The sequence below is a fragment of the Hyperolius riggenbachi genome, chromosome 12, assembly GCF_040937935.1.
Source record: "Hyperolius riggenbachi isolate aHypRig1 chromosome 12, aHypRig1.pri, whole genome shotgun sequence".
NCBI classification, from domain to species: Eukaryota; Metazoa; Chordata; class Amphibia; order Anura; family Hyperoliidae; genus Hyperolius; species Hyperolius riggenbachi.
The window spans coordinates 23,808,481-23,826,758 of NC_090657.1; the positions used below are offsets into that span (position 1 = coordinate 23,808,481).

Genomic DNA, 18,278 nt, shown 5'->3' on the forward strand with positions numbered 1-18,278 from the left:
CAGCCTCCTAGTTCTTCCTCCAAGCGTCCGGAAGGACGCTTGGTCGCATTAAACAAAAAAGTTACTGTTGCCATCTTGTGGCCAAATAGTAAAACTACACCCTAAAGCATTTTTCACATACAAATTCATTACTTATACACAAAAAAATAAACTCCTTACCTCCCACACTCCCCGTTTTTTTTTTGTTATTAAAAAAAAATTAAAAATGTACAATTAAAAAAATACATAAATAGTTACCTTAGGGACTGAACTTTTTAAATTTTTATGTCAGGAGGGTACGACACTGTTACTTTATAAACTATGGGCTTGTAATTAGGGATAGACGCAAAACTGAAAAAAATGCACCTTTATTTCCAAATAAAATATTGGCGCCAAACATTGTGATAGGGACATAATTTAGACGGTTTTATAACCGCGACAAATGGGCAAATACATTTCATGGGTTTTAATTACAGTAGCATGCATTATTTAAAAACTATAATTGCCGAAATCTGAAAAATGAATTTTTTCCCACATTTTTCCTATTTTCCCATTAACCACCCTGGCGTTCTATTAAGATCGCCAGGGCGGCTGCGGGAGGGTTTTTTTTAAATAAAAAAAAAACTATTTCATGCAGCCAACTGAAAGTTGGCTGCATGAAAGCCCACTAGAGGGCGCTCCGGAGGCGTTCTTCCGATCGCCTCCGGCGCCCAGAATAAACAAGGAAGGTCGCAATGAGCGGCCTTCCTTGTTTCGCTTACATCATCGCCATAGCAACGAGCGGAGTGACGTCATGGACGTCAGCCGGCGTCCTGACGTCAGCCGCCTCCGATCCAGCCCTTAGCGCTGGCCGGAACTTTTTGTTCCGGCTACGCTGGGCTCAGGCGGCTGGGGGGACCCTCTTTCGCCGCTGCTCGCGGTGGATCGCCGCAGAGCGGCGGCGATCAGGCAGCACACGCGGCTGGCAAAGTGCCGGCTGCGTGTGCTGCTCTTTATTTGATGAAAATCGGCCCAGCAGGGCCTGAGCGGCAGCCTCCGGCGGTGATGGACGAGCTGAGCTCGTCCATACCGCCCGGCTGGTTAAAACATATTTAGAATAAAATAATTCTTGGCATAATGTCCCACCTAAAGAAAGCCTAATTGGTGGCGGAAAAAACAAGATATAGTTCATTTCATTGTGATAAGTAATGATAAAGTTATAGACGAATGAATGGAAGGAGCGCTGAAAGGTGAAAATTGCTCTGGTGCTCAAGGGGTAAAATCCCTCAGTTGTGAAGTGGTTAAATATAGTTTAGTAATTTTTTTTTTCTTTAAAGTTCCCTAAACATTTTTCATTATTATCCATACATACTGTACATGGATGTTATAAAATGTTCTTCTGATTTGTGTCTGGTTTCTATTCACCGTCTTCCCCTACAGGTAACACAGAGTGGGTCAGATTGGAGAATGCAGAGTATAAATTCTTTGAGCATCGCTCCACATGGCAGCAGGCCCAGAGGATCTGCACTTGGTTTGGTGCTGAACTGTCATCAGTTCACAGTCAGCAGGAGCTGGACTTCATTATGCAGAACTTACAGAAGGTACACAACAAGCCTATATATGAGGCAGACTTTGCCATCAGTGATAACACTTTGTAGAAAAGTATTCATACTTCAATTTGACTTCTTTGTTAAAATATTATTCTAGTCTCGACAAAAAGTTTTCTTAATGACAAATTAGGAAGATCTTTAGGTCATTGTTTTGTCAAGTTTTTTTGTAGCAGTTGATGTGAGTACATATTGAAGTGCTGCCACATGAGTTGGACGCTGGGTGGTGGGACCGGTTCTAGACTTTTTGGGCAAACGTGTGAGGATGACCCCCCCCTCCAACCAACACACACACAATTTGTAATGATCGCACACCACCTGACAATTTACTCTGCTTCATTTCATGTTCTCACATGACATGCTGCAGCTCAACACGCTAGCAAACTGGCTGGCTGTGACAAACAAACTTCCCACCTTCATCCTCAGTCAGTACGGCAGTGCCACCTCCTCTCTATAGCTATGCAAGTCAATTGAAACACTGCTGCTCTCCTACAGTTCCAGCTCCTATCTTCAAGTAAACCAGAATCTAGACCAGGCATGGGCAAACTTGGCCCTCCAGCTGTTAAGGAACTACAAATCCCACAATGCATTTGCCTTTATGAGTCATGACTGTGGCTGTCAGACTTCTGCAATGCATTGTGGGACTTGTAGTTCCTCAACAGCTGGAGGGCCAAGTTTGCCCATGCCTGATCTAGAGCGTGAGGGATTCAAGAATTTCAGCACTTTCAATATGCGGTCATGCAATATTCTTTTTTTCACTTAGTTTTAGTTCTATCTCATTTGTTGTTTTTCTTTCTGCAAGACCCTCCGGGTGCAGGAGCAGCACTGGTGGATTGGGCTGCACACCTATGAAAATGATGGGAGATTCAGGTGAGTAGCTATAATGTGAACCTACAGTAATCAGACTTGTTTGCAGCAAGGTTGTAATTTTCAGTTATTCAAATGTCTTGAACTCTCTTTAATATGTGAGAGACCTACACATACATACAATCTCCACTCACATCTAATACCGGAGTGCACTTCATGTTGGCGTCCAATGTTTTTTTAGCAGCGGCTTTAGTCCAACTGGCTCACTACTTTTAGCTCTGATAATAATCGGCAGGCGATGCAGACTCAGCCAGTATAGAGGGTCTAAATTAGTGTTCCCCAACCCTGTCCTCAGGCCCACCAACAGTGCATGTTTTACAGATGTAGTTACCGTAATCATCTCTGCTGAGACACTAATTACCTTACTTGTGAATATTTGGGGTTGGTAGAAAAAAAAGTCTTGTAAAAGTAATACCTTTTAATGGCTAACTGATAAAGTTAAATAATGCAAGCTTTCTGGGATCTAGTCCCCTTCTTCAGGCATATTTCCAGATGTAAGCTGAAGTAAAACACTGATGCAGGTAAATAGCAAACATGAAGATGGCAGTTGTGCTGGTTACTGTTTAGCAGTTAGATGTCAGGTGATCAGCAGGCTGGAGCCAGTGAGCTCATGCAAGCAAACATGAAATCTAGCAGGTATCTGAAGATCATGAAGCCAAGTCAATCATGTTACATAAGGAGTCATGAATCCCGTTCCACAATTTAACCCTTCTGTTAGTGATTGCTATTGGGGAACACTGTTATAAATGACACCCAGTCCTCACTGTGAGACCCTGCTAGAGATGAAGGACTTCCTCTGCTAGTGAGTGACAGCTTACTGTAATTTGCTGCAAGGTGCCACCAAGTCACAGCCCATGGCATTTTACCGTGAAGTCAGCAGGAATAGACCATTCTTCTGTGGAAGAGTCTCTGACTTGAGATATAGGTAGGCAGAAGTAGCGGCAGAAACAGTTATGTGGCTGGCAGTGGTCTGGTCAGGTAGTTCAGCAGATCATGGCCGTACCTGCGCAGGCACTGTACAGCCATGCTTGTGCCTATAGAGGAGCGGAACTGCGATCTTCATTCCAATAAGTCTGAATTCTTCATGAGGCCGGCGCTCGGCAATGGGGCACTAGAGGAGAGCGTGGGAGATAAACATGTGTATGTACAGTGCAAAACATATTAATAACCAGACTGTTTTTAATTTTGCTGCCTGAAAGCGTAAAAGGGACCCGAGCAGTAAAAATAAACAAAATTGGTACTTACCGGGGCTTTCTCCAGCCCACCGTAGGTCGGTAGGTCCCCCGGTGTCCTCCTGGCTCCTCTCCCGGTCCCTCCGCCGCATACTGCATCGGGCTCCCACTTCCTTAACGGTGATGCTCGTCGTCATCACAGCTGCCGACGTGACAGTACTGCACATGCGCGATTAAACTGCGCATGTGCAGTACTGTCACGACGGCAGCCATGAGGACGCGCAGCGGGCGGTGCGATGACGACGAGCGTCACCGATAAGGAAGTGGGAGCCCAACACCCGGCATGGGTGTCGCCAGTGCAGTATGCAGCGGAGGGGGATCGGGAGAGGAGCCAGGAGGACGCCGGGGGACCTCCGGTGGGCTGGAGAAAGCCCCAGGTAAGTACCAATTTCATTTATTTTTACTCTTCAGGGTCCCTTTAATCTTCAGGCATGCAAGTGACAGTTTCTGTCTTGTCGGTACCTTGTCGGGAATGTAGTAAACCTCAATGATAAGCAGATTACAACCATAAAAGTTTTCCTGGCAGAATACAACTTCTGAGGGCAGGAGGGAGAGAGAAAAAGGTCAACAGTTTATGTATGTTAACTCCGGGACACTTAAGCTGTCCGTACACTCATAGATTTCCACCCAATGTTTTGTTCCAAATTGATCGATTCCTTTCTACAAAGAATCGATTCCTTTTTTTCAAATTCTTTATTTTAGTAATTTCATATCAAATATTTATCATATACAACAAACATCTAACATAGACCACAACAGGGTATACATATTGAGACCCCCTATCATTGACAGATTTATCAACAACCTTTTCTACTTGAGTATCTACCATCTACTTTTCTTTCTTCTCATAAAACCAATCGTTACCCCTCTTGTTGTGCCTTCCACTCATTCATTCATTTCTCACAAATCCACACTACCCATTCACGTCGGCTTCCCTTTCCATTCTCTCTCTTCTTCTTCCCTTCCCTTTCTCTTCCCCTTTTCTTCTCTCCTCTATTCCCTCCCAATTCATCCACCGTCCCGGATCCATACCCCCTTTGACGTCAAGCTCTCATGTATTCCTTGTCCCCTCCGCTCGTGATCAAAGATACCCCATCACTTGTCTATACTCTTGAGTCTCACTAAATCTATCCCATTTTTCCCATGTCAGTTTAAACTTCTTCTCTTTCTTATTTATTGAGTGGGTCAAGCCCTCCATACGTTGTATATGGTGTATCTCTTGGAACCACTCTGCGATCCGAGGAGTCAAACAGGACTTCCAATGTCTCCCAATTAAAATTCTAGCCGCGTTTATCAGATGGCAGCATAAAGATTGCCTATAATTACCAATACTAATCTCACTATAATGTAATAAGAAAAAAGCTGGATCATCTGTAGGTTTCATATCTGTTAATTTGCTTATATAGTATTTGACTTCCATCCAGAATCCTCTTATCTTTGAGCAGTTCCAGAAAATATGAAAAAATGTACCTTCACTTTCACCACACCTCCAACACATCCCATCCAAATCCACATACATCTTCTTTAATTTATCCGGCGTCAGATACCACCTTGTAAGTATTTTATATCCTGATTCATGAATCCTTGCTGAGATCGATGTCCTATATGACAATTTTATTATCTTCCCCCATTGCTCATCTGTAAAGGAATACTTTAAATCCTCCTGCCATTTCAACTTTAGTTGATTGGTTGGGTCTTCCCCCTCTAGTAATTCCCCATATATTTTTGCTAAAATTCTCCTAGTTCCCTGTGCGGAGTCACACATCTGTTCAAACTTTGATAACTCACGGCCAAAATCCTCCTTCCTTCCTTTAGATAATACAAAATGTTGGAATTGCATTAGGCTCCACCACTTAATATTTACGCCTCTAAACTCTTCTTCCAACTCTTTCACAGGTTTCCATCCCTCCCCTTTCAGTAACGCTCTAGCTCTTACTCCCTTCCCCATTCTAAGCTCTCCATTCTCTTTCCTATTACATCCCAACTTGAACTCTGGATTATCCAGAATTGGCATAAGGGGAGATGGGGTTGGGGCGAGTGCTTTTTTATCTCTAAATTTATTAAATATCTTAAGTGTCTGGTTTATCAATATACTTGCTGGATGTCTGCTCTTATAAGACCCTAAGACCCATAGGATATTATGTAAAGGGAATTCCACCGTATTCTGTTCAATATCTACCCATAATTTCACCTCACTTCCCCTATGCCAATCCACGGCCCTGGTCAGGACCGCCGCACTATAATACAGATATGGGTCTGGGGCCGCTAGCCCCCCCTTATTCTTTGGTAACGTTATTGTAGTAAATTTTTGTCTCGGGGATTTATCTTTCCATATAAAACGCGTAAATTCCCTTCTGAGTTCTCTGAAGTACTTCATGGGTACAGGAATTGGTACAGTTTGGAATATATATAACAGTCTAGGCATTGCGTTCATCTTTAGGATATTGATCCTCCCTATCATTGAGACCTTGATCTTTCTCCATTTTAATAAATCTCTTTTTAGATTAGCCAGGATTGGATAATAATTCAACTGATACGTTTTTTGGATATCCCCAGGTATATTTACTCCCAAGTACGTAATCGCCTCTGCTACCCACCGGAATTTAAAATTCGTTTTTATCTTTTCCCTCTCCATCTCAGACATATTAATCCCCATTGCCTGACACTTATCCCAATTAATTCTAAAATTTGCCAGGTCCCCGTATTTCACAAATTCCTTCATTAAATTTGGTAATGAGATGTGTGGACTCCGCACGTAAAACAACAGATCATCAGCAAATGCTGCAACACAATGCTCTCTCTGTCCTATCTTAAAACCCAGGATATCGGGGTTATTTCTTACAGAACATAGGAATGGTTCTAATATCAATGCGAATAACATTGGTGACAGTGGGCACCCCTGGCGTGTGCCATTTTGTATTTCCAGAGGATCAGAGAGTATACCGTTAACCCTTACCCTAGCCGTCAAACCCCCATACAGGGCAAGGATCCACGTCCTCATGTTCACTCCCACACCAATATGGTGTAATACAGCTTTTATAAACTCCCAGCCGACCTTGTCAAAAGCCTTCTCAGCATCAGTCGATAACAGCATGACAGGGTCGGCTGAGGTTCCAGCCCACTGGACCAGATCTAGTGTCCTCATAGTGTTATCCCGTGCTTCCCTAGTAGGGACAAACCCCACCTGGTCTGGGTGTATTATTTCCTGTACCCATGGCAGCATTCTGTTTGCTAATATTTTTGCATATATCTTAAGGTCTACGTTTAATAACGATATTGGCCTGTAATTTGCACACTGAGACGGATCCTTACCCTGCTTGTGTATAACTGCTATGTGGGACTCCAAGGAATCCCGACCCCATCCTCTTTGATCCCCCTTCCCATCTACCAGGGCATTTAATGTTGACACCCAGTGGGATTCCAAATCTTGAAAAAATTTCTCAAAATATTCTATCCCAAAGCCGTCCGGGCCAGGGGCTTTCCCTCTGGCCATACTTTGTATGGCTCTTTTCAGTTCCCACCCCGTAATTGGAGCTTCCATCTGTTCCATTTCTGCTATACTTATTTTCCCCAATCCACTTTTTTCTAAGTATTGCGTGAGCTCATATTCCTTTAATTTTGTTTTCTTTAAGTTATATAATTTTCCATAGTACAGTTTGAATAATTCCGCCTGCTTTTCACTTTTATAATGTTTAATCCCACTGGGGTCACAAATATATGTGATATGATTTGCTGTCTGTTGATCTCTTAGGGCTCTGGCCAACATCTTTCCTGCCTTGTCTCCATATTGATAATAGTATCTTTTACATCTATGAGCCGCATATTGTGCCTTTGTAAACATCATTGATTTTAATTTCTCCCTCTCTGCCACCAGTCCCCCTTTTATTTCATGTAATAGGGTCTTCTTATGTATCTTTTCTAAATTGGTTATTCTTTGTATACACTCCATCATTTCCCTTTCCCTTTCCTTTTTGATTCTACTCCCCTCCTGGATTAAAATTCCCCGAATCACACACTTGTGTGCCTCCCATATACTTATAGGAGACACATCAGTGGCAGTATTAATTTCAAAGTATTCCTTCAATTCCTCCGTTATCCTTTTAACTATATCTTCCCTACTCAGCAAGGAGACATTCATTTTCCAGTTATACTGTTTTTTACTTTGATCCCTTAATCCCAACTCCAGGAAGATTGGGGCATGATCTGCCAGCGTTACCACCCCTATATCTGTATTTATTTTCTCCGAGAGAAGACTATGCGAGATCAAAAAATAATCTAATCTCGAGTATCTATCATGTGGGTTTGAATAGAAGGTATAGTCTCTCTCCACTGGGTGCTGTATTCGCCAAATATCTATCAATTGTGATTTAACCAATCTTTGTTTACATCTTCTTATTACCCCCTGAGAGAGGCTAGACCCTCCCGTAGATGAGTCTAGATCTGGGTCAAGGACAAAGTTGAGGTCTCCCGCTATCAGTCTCGGACCATCCGCAAATCCATCCAATGCGTCCAAGGCCTTGTCCATAAATGCCACCTGAGCCACATTCGGGGCATACACTGTGCCCAAGGTTAATTTTTGTGAGTTAAAGGTTCCCTTAATATATAATAATCTACCTTCATTGTCTATATATTTCTCTATATTTTCTACCTTGACCTCCTTTGAAATTATTATTGCCACCCCTTTGGTTTTAGTATCCTGAGAATTACTATAATAAGAATATGGAAATCTTTTATCCGTTAATTTTGGGTGTATTGCTCCCCTCAAGTGTGTCTCTTGAATGAAAGCTATATGTACTTTAGATCTATGGAGGAACTGCAACAGCATTGTCCTTTTTTCCGGGATATTCAAGCCACAGACGTTTAAGGACAGAAATTTAAGTTGGCTCATTAATCCTATCGTTTTCTTTCTCAGCTAAGGATGGCATCCAGGACAAGTTCTTGACACTAACATATTCAAAGAGATACTCGAAGTGGAAGACCTTTCCATTCATCCCCTCATTCTCTACACCACTCAACACATACACAGCCCACCATCTTAGTGGATTTAATCCACTATACCCCCTCAGGGGGTTCTTGAGAACACGTCTCTTTCTGGGGAGACATCCACTACTCCCTTCTGGACCCTTTTCCATGGTCCCTGGGGTACAAAGCGCCGACACAACCCGCCGTCCCCCCGTCCCCCCCCCCCTCCGTCCCCCCCCCCGGGACCCACCGACGGCCCGCGCCGGCGCGCGCCCAGCGGGCGCCCGGCCAATCTTGCCGAGCACCCCCCAGGCGCACGCCCCCGCGGGCCATCCGCCCCCCGACCGCCGCCCCCCAAATCAGGGCGCAGGCCGGGGGGCGGGGGGCGGAGGGGGGGGAAGCAAGCCCCCATCTCCCATCTCCCATCCCCGCCCTCACATCCCCCTCTCTGCCAATGCGTCATCAAAGAGAGCCATTCAGGGGCCCAGGTCCCCAATCAACGAGCTGTCTCATGATCAAAAAAGTGACCCACCGGGGAGGGGGGGAGGGGAGAGGGGGGGGCGCACCGACCCCGCGCGGGGCCCCCGGGGGGCCGCCCATCCTGCGGGGGGGCGGGGGGGAAGAATCGATTCCTACCATTCACTGCCCATCAGTTTACAATAGATTCCAGCAGGGATCCTATTGAAAATCAATCGAACTGCAGAGTTGCACTGTTCGATGCAGAGCAAATCTATAGGCCATCGTTCTGCCAAGGCTCTTGAACCCCCCCCCAATTATTTAGCGTTTTCCATCCTGTCCGATCCATACTTTTGATCAATTTATAGTCAAAATCGATCAAAAACAATTTCCAGCACATTAATCGAATCTGCAAGGAATATAATAAGAAAATCGATGCGCGTTCGGCAACCTTTACTAGACTGGCATTGAGCAAAGACAACATAACATTTAATCTGCTCTTTAAATATAAAATATAACCATATCTAAGAAAGTTATTCTTAGGATTAGGAGGATAAATATAATTCTCTCATCAGTTTATTTTAACCTTGGATTCACAGCCTCACCCCAATGTCTTAACATTGAACATCACCAGTCAATTAGTGCTAAATCCGGTAAAAGATTGAAATTGTCCTGATACTGATTGATTACCTGTTCAACCACTTTTTACCATTGGATGTTAGACAAGGATTTGGCAGAAATATTCAGTGTGTATCTAATGTCTGATCTATTGAAAACATATCCATGCAGTCTGCTGGGACTATGTAGGCAAGCCTATGACTCCCTCTACTGTATGTTGGCTGTGAATAATATGTTTCCTTTCGCGTTCGTAGGTATTTGTGGACAATCCATCACAAGGGCACAATTACAACAGCCAGGTGCATGTCTATTGGTTGGCCAGCTTCTAAACGTTAGTTTGTCTTTAGTGGATTGTTCACAATTGCCCAGAATAAAGAGAAAGGGACATCCAGATGCTACAAACGCTTATCTCAGATAGTCGACAAAATAATAAAAATCAAACAATGTTTTCTAGCCATTATAATTGATCTTTCACGCAAAGCAATTATCATCTGTTATTAGTCCAACCAGCTGTCACCTCTCATCTGTGGTTAGCTGTAGTATTTGCTGACAGTGAAATATGGCATTAAAGCGGACCTGAACACAGAACTTCCTCTCTGCCCTAAAAGAAACAGCATACTAATCTTTACAGAAAAACATTTATTTGTAACAGCTGGTACACATCCTGCAATAAATCTGCAGTGTGTCTACTTACTGCTTTCATGGAAGCAGACATATTGTTAACATCCTGTGTTTACCAATTTGCAACTTGGCCGTGGCAGAGGGGATTCCTGAGCTGACACCGCTGAAGAGATAAAATTACAGTTGTGATTAGTCAGAGATGAGGGAATTAGACAGGCTAAACTCTGTAAATACATACTGGGTGCATTTCTCTCTGTTTTCCTTTCATCCTGTGCAAGAGTTCAGGTCCAATTTAAGATGTAATCTTGGCTATTGAACTTAGTTGTGTCAGAGAGAGCGAGACACAGCTTCACTGTTAAATGAATGGAGGGGGTAGTTTTATACGCCGGGTGTAGGATGCTGAAACTTCCGAGCCGGACTGGAGAATCTGCAGTTGCCGCATACAGTGGGTGAGCTCATAAACCTCTGCGGCTGCATCTCCGCCGTATGCGGCGACCTTATGCAAGCAGCAAGGGCGGTGCTCTGCAAGTATGGTAAGAGAAAACCCACTCACCAGGATTCCTGGAAAGAAGTGACTTAACATGGTCCTGATAGCGAGGTGAGGGGCACCTCACTGGGAAGGTGTAAGTGAAGGGCGGAGCAGGCTGCAGGCATCCGGGACGCCCGGGGTATGGAAAAAAGAGAGCAGCACTGTACCCAGAAAACCACCCATCTTTCAGCCGTCTGGCCTGCCCTTGCATCCTATTACCATACATACGTCTCTGCCTCTCAGATCTCGCTCCTTAGGACTTTAGTGAAGAGGCGAAGGAGCACATGTGCGAGATCTGAGAGGCAAAGAAGGAGGTAATAGTACACAAGGGCGGGCCAGATGGGTGAAAGAGGCATGTTTGTTCTACCACTCTGATCTTGGAGATGGGGGTAGCTGACCAATCCAAGCAGGCTTTGTATAAAACAACCAACCAGCCAATCGCCGGTAAGGTACATCGCTTGCCGTGATTGGCTAGTGGTTGCATACTGGGTGCCACAATCAGTACACACAGTACAGTATTGTAAAGTCCAAGAGTCAAGAGAGGGTAGTCTTATAGGGCGAGTATATCTTAAAATGTATATTTTAACTGTAACGTTGGGAAGTCGTCTTATATGCCGAAATATACGGAAATTGGTCTACTGCTATTCTGGTAACTTATTTAGTAAACTGTGCTTTCTGCAGATGGTCAGACAAGACTGTGCTCAATTTTGTAAACTGGGCCCCGGGTCGGATTGGCCGCATTTCCAGAGACAAGAAATGTGTGTATATGACTGCAGTTCGAGGTAAGGAATAATAGTTCTTCTGAGCAGAACACGTCTTGGTGAACTGCAAAGATGCTCATTTGTATAATTTGTAAGGCCTATGTGTCAGGGGCAACTGAGCTGTTGAAACTTGACTTCAGTGCAGTTCAATCAATCAAAGACGACCACTTTAAATTATGCTTATATTTCAAGACAAAGAAGCCAAAGCCAGGGTTTCTGGACTGCGTCAGGTCCCTTTATTAAAAGAAACCTGAGAGCGCGAAGCAGAAAGATTTTATACTTACCCTGGGCTTCTTCCAGCCCCATGAGCACTGCTGCGTCCCTCACCGTCCTCCTGGTTGGCTCCGTTCGACTGCAATCAGCCCCAGTATCTGTCTGACTGTCGCATCAGTTGGGCTCTTCTGCGCATGCAAATTATGTTCAAAGGCAAAGTCTGCCAGCCGTACTGTACAATCACAGACAAGTATGTCTTGTGTGCGACCACCACTGGTGCAATCACAGCAGTGCTGTGCTGTGTCTGAGCAGCTGCTGACAGACTTTGCCTGTTGTGCATAATTTGCCTTGCTCAAGGGACCCGGTTTGGTCACGAAGCGTTGGCTTTGGCTGCAACTATTTGCAGGAACTCATTGCTGTGATTATCAATTAGTTATTGGCGACTCAGCTGTGTGACGCCCTTAGGGTACATACACACATCAGACCATAGTCTTTGGACAATGAAAGATCACAGACCAATTGTACCCCCTTCCATGTAGAATGAGAGCCATACTTACACAGTCTATTCTATGGAGCTGAACTCCCCATCAGATAAAAATCTTTGCAAGATGCAGCACACAAAGATGCTGTACACATTCAACAGATCAGTATCTGCAAAAGATCTGTTCCTGCAAAATGCATTCATAGTCTATGAGATCTGCAGATTCTCATACACACCTTGTTTAACAGACATTCATCTGCAGATCAGACAATCATCTGCAGATCTGAAGATCCATCCTGGTGGATCTGATCTGCAGATGAATGTCTGTTAAACAAGGTGTGTATGAAGATCTGCAGATATCATAGACTATGAGAGCTAGTCCACCCTAGGTCCGGAAACGTATCCGTGGCTGCGTTTTTCAGCCCTGATGAAAAACAGAGTCCCGGATACTAATGTTAAAAATAGCAGCCGTCCTCACCCAAGAAAAAAACAAATCCGTCTGCGTTTGCAGGGACCCGTTTTCAAAACCTGAACGGAAGGTCCGGAATTGCTGCATTTTTACGGACCACGGATACACGGATGGGTAGTGAAATGCAATGGGAAAATGCAACTCCATCTCCAAAGGCAAAATAGCACCAAAAACCGATAGCATGTACTTTATTGTTGGCCCAAAAAATCCTCCCACTACCTTCCTAATGATAGATACGTTTTCTGTCCGTTCTTTGGGGTAATAAACTGAAGGGAAACTGATGCAAAACTGATGCACTTTTTTTTTTTAAACGGATCAGTTTGCGGTCTGGTGGTACTTCCCCTGATCCTGGACTGCAGCGTCCGTCCTGCAACCGTGCCTTGTGTGGACCTAGCCTGAATGCATTTTGCAAGAACGGATCTTTGGCAGGAACAGATCTATTGCAGATACTGATCTGTTGAATGTGTACAGCATCTTTGTGTGCAGCATCCTGCAAAGATTTTATCTGATGGGGAGTTCAGCTCCATAGAATAGACTGTGTAGAGTAGGGGTGCCCACACTTTTTCGGCTCGCGAGCTACTTTAAAATTCGCCGAGGCCAGGAGATCTACCAACATTTCAAATACTGAGCTTAGCATTAATAATGCTGGTATATTACTATACAAGTCTTGTATAGTCATATAACAACATTATAAATGCTAAGTTTAGCATGGGACGACCACAAATTGCAATCTCTCATTGGCAGAGGATTTCCCCACACAGGCAATCTCATTGGCAGAGGATTTCCCCACACAGGCAATCTCATTGGCAGAGGATTTCCCCACACAGGCAATCTCATTGGCAGATGATTTCCCCACACAGGCAATCTCATTGGCAGAGGATTTCCCCACACAGGCAATCTCATTGGCAGAGGATTTCCCCACACGTGCAATCTCATTGGCAGAGGATTTCCCCACACGTGCAATCTCATTGGCAGAGGATTTCCCCACACGTGCAATCTCATTGGCAGAGGATTTCCCCACACGTGCAATCTCATTGGCAGAGGATTTCCCCACACGTGCAATCTCATTGGCAGAGGATTTCCCCACACGTGCAATCTCATTGGCAGAGGATTTCCCCACACGTGCAATCTCATTGGCAGATTTCCCCACAAGTGCAATCTCATTGGCAGATTTCCCCACAAGTGCAATCTCATTGGCAGATTTCCCCACAAGTGCAATCTCATTGGCAGATTTCCCCACAAGTGCAATCTCATTGGCAGATTTCCCCACAAGTGCAATCTCATTGGCAGATTTCCCCACAAGTGCAATCTCATTGGCAGATTTCCCCACAAATACAATCTCATTGGCAGATTTCCCCACAAATGTACCCCACACAGTGACATTAACCCCCTCCCCACCCCAGCATATTTGGCAGCAATCCTTCCCTCAACTAGGGGTGCCCACATTAAGCTCAGTTAAACCCCCTGCCACCCCCATCCCTCCCTCCCCTCCCCCCGCATGGCTTCTATGAATAATAACTAAATCCCCTTCCCCCTGCAGCCCCACAGTAAACTAATTGGCCCCGACCTGCAGCGCGACCCGACCCACCAGCACCATAATTCTATTCCCCACCTTGGCAGCAATGCAATTCCTCCGCTCTCCAGTCTAGTCCTTCCAAAGATGGATGCGGTGGTAGAAGCCCGCGGGACAAGGGGGAGGCGTGGCCACAACGCTTGACCATCACAGAGGAGGGAGAGAAGACGCTCACAATAGGCTCCTCTTCCCCTCCAGCCACGCCTCTCCCATCAGCGCTGCTCAATTGGCTCCTCTTCCCCTCCAGCCACGCCTCTCCCATCAGCGCTGCTCAATTGGCTCCTCTCCACCTCCAGCCACGCCTCTCCTATCAGCGCTGCTCAATTGGCTCCTCTCCTCCTCCAGCCACGCCTCTCTGTTTAGCCGCGCCTCTCCCATCAGCGCTGCTTCGCTCGGAAGCAGATTCTGACAGCCGCAGCACGACACAGAGAACACGCGTGGCTATATTTAACAAGACGCGGCCAAGAGGCCGCGATCTACCAAATAGGCGGTCGCGATCGACCTATTGAGCACCCCTGGTGTAGAGTATGGCTCTCATACTGCATGGAAGGGGGTAAAATTGGTCTTTGATCTTTCATCTTCCAAAGACTATGGTCTGATGTGTGTATGCACCCTTAGTACTTTGCACTGTTGCCTTCCAAAGACAGTGTCCAATCTTCATATCCCAGCCATCTGCATAGAGTTTGTGTTTTCTCAACGTTACTTAGATTAATTGCAAAAAATCAGACACAGGCCCAACAAATATGAATTCCTGAGTTGGTCACAATTTTTTTTAGCTGGCACACATGATGCTCACAGATTTTCTATGCCATGCCACCTCACTTCCTGTTTTCAGTGACCCTGTCCATGGTACAGGAAGTAACGGTATTGGATAATCTGCCCATCCGGAACCCAAACTGTCTGAATTTACAACCTTTACCCTATTCTATCCTACATAAAAAGAAAATAATTTGGGTCGGGTTCCAGCCATTAAAATCAATACTGAAATGTGTTGTATTAGGGCCTGTTTCCACTAGAGCGAATTTGCATGCGTTTCCTGCATGCAGATTCGCATAGACAATACAAGTGGATGGGACTGTTTCCACTTGTCAGGATTTCTGAGCGTTTTTCTGTGCAGAAAAAATCTGCATGGCAGAGCCATCAGAATTCGCATACCGCACACCGCTATGCGAATTGCATACAATGTATTTAATAGGAAAAGCACATGCGGATTTGGTATGCAAATTTTTATGTGAAATTCGCATACGATTTCGCATAGAAACAATGGAAAAGCACCCAGTCACTGCCATGGTTATATTCGCATACATAGTCATCCATGCAAAATCGTATGCGAATTCGCATGCAACCGCATGCGAAATTTGCATCCGAATTATTTCCGTGGCGATTCCCACAGCACAAGTGGAAGCGGGCCCTTAAAAGACAAAACAACTCCCTATCAGGGAGATGTAAGATCCAAAGAAAATCAACCACAAGAAAAAGAAATAGATATGCTATATGTGTATTAAGAGGTCAGTAATTTGTAAATACTGTATGTGACTGAAGAACTAGGTAACTATTAGCCCCACAATGTTAAAGCCATAGTACAGTCTCCCATTTATTAATGCATATTATGATAAATCTGCATTAACCTGCACTGTGCAAAATTGTATATTTATTTTAGGCAGGTCAGGGTGATGAGAGGCACATATGACTGGAGAGGGTGTTGGAGAGGTGAACTGCATCATTACACGCTGAGCATGTTGGTCACAGTGATGGTAACCTAACAACAGAAAGGAGGAGGTGGGGCTAGTCAGGTTATGAGTTCTGTGCTGGAGAAGCCTGGCAGCTGAAAATTGTATGCACAGTTCTTGGGTCATGTGACTGACTTTTCCAAAGGGAATTTCTCAAGAGTGTCTGCATCAAATATGAAAAATGTGTGTGTAATAACTAGTTGGTTTCCTCAATGTGTAACCTGGATTATACTGTACACTGCAGTTCAGCCTCAAAGCTAGTGGAGAGGGTTGCGATCCATGTTGCACATCACATGACTCTGCTGCTTCCTCCTTCCAGCTTGGAAAGAGGAAGCTTAGTAGTCATGTGAAACGTGACATGGACAGCAACCCTGTGACTGCCTCCACTAGCTTTGGTGCTGAAGTTCGGAGTACGGCATAATCAGTGTTTCCAAATGAGTAAACCTGGATTCAAACACCAACAGTAATAAAAACGTTGATACTTAATAAGATTGTAGGAACAATCCAGGAGCGTGAAGTAGTGCTTTGCATAAAGTTCTAGGAATATGTCCATTAAAGGTAACCTGAACTGAGTAAAATTATTTAAAATAAACACATGAGGCAACTTCAAATGAACATTACATAGTTACCTTGCAATCAGTTCCTCTCAGAAACTCACCATTTTCTTCTGACAATGATCCCTTCCAGTTCTGACAACATTTTGTCAGAACTGAAATATTTCAGTTGCTGTCAGTTATATATCAGTTGCTGTCAGTTATAGTTGAGAAGACAACTGATGTGGCAGGTAATGTCCATGTTTCCCTATGGCTCAAGTGGGTGATGTTACAGTTTAACAGTGTGCTGACCAGACAGCTGTTATGGGGTAATGGCCATTTCAAAATGGAGGACGGAGAATTCCCTTGATCACAGTGGACAAACAGGACACAAGAAATGAGAAACAGATTGAGGAGTAGACTACATGGGAGGTAAGTATGACTTGTGTATGTTTATTTTGACTTTTCATTTTCAGTTCAGGTTTTCTTTAAATAAATAGCTTTTATCCCACTGTATGAAGTTTCCCCTCACAGGCTCTGCATTTTAGGCTGCTTCTCAGATACATCTCATTACATGGAAAGTTACAGCTGAAGCAGTTCAATGAATAGGGTTCCAATGTTAACTGCTTGGATATGTCTTCTGCCAGATTTGCAGACACACACTACGTTGTTTCTATTCCTAGGTGAGTGGGGTGATCAGAAATGCATCACTGCTCTGCCTTATATCTGTAAACGGACTAACAGCACCGCACCAGCACCGACCCTTCCTCCCCTCTCCCCGCCCAGCGCTGGCGGCTGCCCTAAGACATGGCTGCCCTTCATGAATAAGGTGAGTACACAAACATTTCCCATACAGTTTGAATATTGTGTTTAGCAGCAGAAAGCAGAGTTGAAACCGCTCTGGTAAAAAAAAAAAAAGCTGGATTTATAATTTATAATATGGGGGCAACAATTTTGGGATTCACCACACTCTCTGAACTTTTTTGCGTTTAATGGGTGGGCTTAAACCTTATTAATTTAACCTGTTGGGCGTTACGGACGAGATCAGCTCGTCCAGTAACGCCGCGGTGGATTTCTCAGGCCCTGGTGGGCCGATTTGGCTATTTTTTTTTTATACACGCAGCTAGCACTTTGCCCGCCACGATACAGGCCCCCCCCCCCCCCGCATACCCCTTGCGCAGCCTGGCCAATCGCCGCCAGGCTGCGCTATGGGGTGGAGCGGGACTCCCTGTGACGTCACGACGTTGATGACGACATTCCGTTCGGCGCCATGCTGACGGGGGAGGCCCTCAAGGAAATCCCATTCAGAACGGGATTTCCTGATGAGTATGATCGCCGGCAGCGATCGGAAGGGTGGAAGGGAACGAGCAAGGAGGGGGGAATCATGTAGCTAGCGCTAGGCTAGCTACATGATAAAAAAAAAAATAGCTGCAAAAAGCCACCCGCGGCCGTGCAGCCGCGGGTAATCAGAACGCTAGGGAGGTTAAAGAGAGACTGAAGTCTCTCAAAATTCAGGTTTTTATTTTAAAAATTTCTTTAATATCATTGCTCTAACTAAAACACTGCATCCCTAAGGTTGCACACTAACTAAACACCCCCCCCCCCCCAAACTCCCCAGGGGGACATTGCAAGGAGCGCTTCCGTGAGAGGCAGAGCTTTAGGCTGTAG

The 18,278-nt window shown here is 44.8% G+C and overlaps 1 protein-coding gene across 2 annotated transcripts in view; it reads left to right on the forward strand.

The window, feature by feature from the left end:
• Positions 1 to 18,278, forward strand: part of MRC2 (mannose receptor C-type 2) — a 214,878-nt gene that overhangs the window by 150,492 nt on the left and 46,108 nt on the right. For both annotated transcript variants that reach the window (XM_068261975.1, XM_068261976.1), the window contains 4 exons: positions 1,399 to 1,559; positions 2,368 to 2,435; positions 11,532 to 11,632; positions 17,294 to 17,439. In XM_068261975.1, coding sequence (XP_068118076.1) covers positions 1,399 to 1,559; positions 2,368 to 2,435; positions 11,532 to 11,632; positions 17,294 to 17,439 — 476 coding nt within the window. The remainder of the gene's footprint in view (positions 1 to 1,398; positions 1,560 to 2,367; positions 2,436 to 11,531; positions 11,633 to 17,293; positions 17,440 to 18,278) is intronic.